General features: G+C 43.8%; 1 protein-coding gene across 1 annotated transcript; it reads left to right on the forward strand.

The window, feature by feature from the left end:
• Nucleotides 1–1392: 1392 nt before the first annotated feature.
• On the forward strand, nucleotides 1393–2874 carry LOC104210862 (uncharacterized). Its single transcript, XM_070168506.1, has 2 exons — nucleotides 1393–1935; nucleotides 2632–2874. The coding sequence occupies exons 1-2, from the start codon at nucleotides 1393–1395 to the stop codon at nucleotides 2872–2874; spliced, it is 786 nt and encodes a 261-aa protein (XP_070024607.1).
• Nucleotides 2875–4649: the final 1775 nt, after the last annotated feature.

Consider the following 4649-nt stretch of genomic DNA (forward strand, 5'->3'; position numbering starts at 1 on the left):
TAATCACGATGGTCTAGGTCAGCCAGGACTTGCTAGGGGCCACAGGATCATAGACGAGAGGGTCGAGGCACAAGTCAAATACAATCAACTGCGTAAGAGGATTTGGGAATGTGAAAGCAAGCATTGTGAGATACAAGAAGCCCACCAAAGGCTGATTGAAGAGTGGAAAGACATGGCTGTCAGTGCCAACAAGCGACTGGGATACTTGGAGCGGGGTTTAGTAGAGTTGGAAAGGAAATTTCTCAAAAGAATCGAGGATTGCCAGAATGCTGAAGGAAACGAGGGCGGACACCTAGCCAGAGCTTACCTATTTCTGGGACTTCACGAGTTGGTGAAGCTATTCGATGGAGCCAAAGAGGCCAAGTCTGGGGAAGGTCCTTCTAGGACCAAGTAGATATGAGTTTTTCCTTTCTCGCTTTACAAAATATAATAAGGCCAACGACCATTAGTGATCTTTCATTTCCTGTTTATTTAGTGTCAATTTGGGATTCGTCTACTTTTTATCAATAAAATGAGGCATTTAGCGTCCTAAGTTATCCAAATCAATTTGTCGCTAGGCCTACCTCGGGCACTAAGAGGTCCCTAAATTAGGACACGATTTAAATTCCCGCACTATGTGTTTAAATACTGCAATACTTTTTATGAGCCTCACTAACTTGGTTACCTTTTGTTTTATTCTTTGTTTTTGTTTTTATTATTCCCCTCCCCAAAGGTTAGTTCATTCACTCTAGCAACATCATCTTATTCCACGAGATCTAGGGCCCCTCCACCTACTCCTCCTCTTAGTCCTGTCAAATACAAGAAAAAAGGGAAGATGGAAGATTTGAACAACGCTAGAAAGGAGAACTCAACTGAACTGGTAGAGGTCACTCATGGGCATGGTACTCAAGTTTCCAAAGAAAATGCATCCCAACTCGAACAAACACTGTTGAAATTCCAAGAAGAGCTTGATCAGGTTCGGAATCTGGTAAATCTGTCATTTTCCCTCACCACTCCGGATGTTAATTTCCCAAATGCTCAGAACCCTACACACAATATCCCAAAGCCACAAAATCATCCTGCTCCTCACCACCACTGCAACACCTACCATACTTCGAACAATACTCTGTTGCTCATCCTAGAACCCTAAAACTCCACAAATGACCACTTCCACACCCGCTATAACACCCCCATCCACGTGGAGACTATACCACACTCCACCCAACCCATCTCAAGAGTGCCCGAGTCTGATGATAAAGACTTTCTCATCAAGAATCTGGCTGAAGAATTTAAGAAATTGACTAGCCGGATTCTAGGCCAGGAAGCAAAAGAATTGAGGGGCTGAACTATGAAGATCTCTATATACAGCCCGATGTTGAACTGCCCGAGGGGTAAAAACCTCCGAAGTTCGAAATGCTTGATGGTACAGGATACCCAAGGGTCCATCTAAGAATGTACTGTGACAAGCTGGTTGGAGTAGGGAAAGACAAGAGAATCCGCATGAAGCTTTTCATGAGAAGCTTGAAAGGAGATGCTTTGTCCTGGTACATCAGCCAAGATCCAAAGAAATGGTCATGCTGGGTGAGCATAGTGTCCGACTTTATGGACAGGTTCAGGTTCAACATGGAGAATGCGCCAGATGTGTTCTATATTCAGAATCTGAAGAAGAGGAAGCCCGCAGAAACATTTCGTGAGTATGCTACTCGCTGGAGATCCAAAGCTGCTAAGGTCAGGCCTGCTTTAGAAGAGGAACAAATGAACAAATTCTTTGTTCGAGCCCAGGACTCGCAGTATTATGAACGACTAATGATGATCGAGAGCCACAAATTTTCTGACATTATCAAGATGGGTGAAAGGATTGAAGAGAGCATCAAAATCGACATGGTTACAAACTTTGAGGCCCTGCAAGCCGCAAATAAGGCCTTACAGTGCGGTGGTATGTCCAAGAAAAGGGACGTAGGAGCCATAATGGTGGCACAGAGAACCAAATCCCCTATCAAATACCAAACCTACCTAATACCTCCACTCACATATCAGCCTACACCGAACTAGCAAACACCTTTACCCTCCTATCAAACTCCACCATCCACTTATCAATCACTCCTACCTCCCACATATCAGCCTACTTCACCCAGATATTCCCAACTCATACATGTCTACCAAGCCTACAATACTCAACCATCCCGCTATCAATCACCTCTTACACGCCAAAACTTCCCTAGACCTCGACCAAATTTCGATCATAGACCTCCTAAACAATACACTGCCATTGCTGAACCTATTGACCAGTTGTACGAAAAACTCAAAGTTGCTGGTTATGTCACCCCTATCCCTGCTATAACTCCTGAGAACCCTTCTCAGTGGGTTAACCCAAACAAATCCTGTGCATACCATTCTGGCATGAAGGGACACACCATCGACGAATGTCGTTCTCTGAAAGAAAAGATCTAGGATTTAATTGACAACAAGATTATTGTGTCAAAGGAGCCCCCTCCGAATGTCCGCAATAACCCTCTGCCAGACCATAAGGGTGGAGACGTTCACATGATTGAAATAGAGGATGATTGGGATCCCGAAGGATCAATCGGGTTGATTGCAGAAGGTGATGACCCAAAGAAGCCAATAGTTACTCTTAATCTAATCGTAGTCCAGATTCAGCCATTTGGGGATGCTGCGGTAAATATGCCTGTGCCACTTGAGTTTGAAACAACGTCATCTGCAAAGACATCAACGCCGATTGAGGTCAAATTTATGTCACCAACAAATGCACCTATACCATTCGAAGTTGCAGTTTTACCACCCAAGGGACATGCTCTGTTCGGGGTGAAGATAGCCACATTGATCCCAGTAGCGATGTCAGCCGTGATTCCATTTCACACAAAGGCTATACCATGAGACTATACAGCTGAGGTAAGGAGGAAAGGCAAGGTTAGGTTTGAGGAAACTGTTGCTGCACAGAGTATGACAAGAACTGGTAGGGTCTATACCCCGGAACACCTAGCTGAGTCAAGCAAGCAGACCTCCAATCAGTCGCCCATTATTAAAATGGGTCCAGATGATCTTTGGAGAAAGATACAGGCTAAGGAATACTCGATCATCGACCAGCGGAACAAAACACCGGCACAGATCTCAATACTTGCTTTGCTACAAAATTTTGAGGCACACAAGAATGCTCTGTTAAAGGTGCTGAGTGAGGCATACGTACCAAGCAACATCACTGGCAGAGAAATGGCTAACATGGTAGGACAAGTATTGGATAGTCACAAGATCACTTTTCATGAGGATGAGCTGTCACCCGAAGGGTTGGGATACAACAAAGCACTACACATCACTGTGCAATGCGAAGACTACTTCATCACTAGGATCCTGATCGACGGGGGTTCCAGTCTCAACATTTGTCCATTGGTAACACTCAAGAAGTTGGGTAAGGGACTGCACGATATAAAGGATGGAGCCATCAATGTGAAAGCTTTCGACGGTTCCCAAACGTCCACCATTAGGGAAATTAGTCTGTGTTTGCAAATGGGGCCTACTTGGTTCGACATTGATTTCCAAGTGATAGACGTGCCGACGTCTTACAATATACTATTGGGATGGCCATGGATTCATGCTACAGGGGCTGTAGCATCAATACTGCATCAGGCGGTAAAATTTGAATGGAATCACCAGGAAGTGATCATTCACGGTGACGGTAATAATCCTATATACAGTCGCCAGACCATTAAGCTGGGAGGAGAGACTTACCATCACATCGAACGGGTACATGCCGTTGACAAAGATAAATGGTGGGATAACAAGATCGAGATTATACTAAATTGGAGTGGGTACGAACCTGGCAAAGGGCTCGGCAAGAACCTCTAAGGAATCACTAAGCCCATAAAGCTCAAGAAGCATGGCACTACTTTCGGTTTGGGATATGAGTACACCTAGGAGGAATTCAACCACTGGTTTCCACCATGATGCGGTCCTTACTATCCGCTGGACCAGCCAATACCACATTTGGAGCAGACTTTCCAACCGGCCGATGTTATCTATGGGTCGGAAGAAGAGAAAGCACTGGCAGCTGTGAAAAACTTATTCTTAGAGGATAATGACATGAATTGTTGTGTTGTTCTTGAGGAGGAGGGGGAGGAAGGCCCTTCCATACAGGCCGTAAGTAGAGGGGCACACCTCAATAATTGGACCATCAGGACATCCAGAGCCCGATGAGTCTCGGGGTAGCAACGCTAAAACAAGCATCATGCACCATTTTTATTTACTAAATGATTTTCCTTTCGTATTTTTAATTCCCGCAATAAGATCTCCAATGTTCAAAATGATTGTGCAATTTATCAAAGCATTTTTTGACTTTCCTTATGAATAAACACTTATTACTATTATTTTCTCTCATTACTTTACTTATACAACATTACTATTACCTATCTTGATGAACCAATGACTGTGACGTGCAACGAGACAATGCAAGAAATGGACATAGATTTAGAGGAAGATTATATACTAGAAGAAATTATTAAAGAAGTCGAGAATTTTGAGAACAATCCTAAGTCCAACTTAGATGAGACTGAGATTGCTAACCTGGGAGATGCAGAAAACGTCAAAGAAACGAGAATCAGTGTCCACTTATTGCCATCAGAAAAGAAGGAATACACAAGATTTCTCATGGTATATGA

Source organism: Nicotiana sylvestris, chromosome 3, assembly GCF_000393655.2.
Source record: "Nicotiana sylvestris chromosome 3, ASM39365v2, whole genome shotgun sequence".
NCBI lineage: Eukaryota > Viridiplantae > Streptophyta > Magnoliopsida > Solanales > Solanaceae > Nicotiana > Nicotiana sylvestris.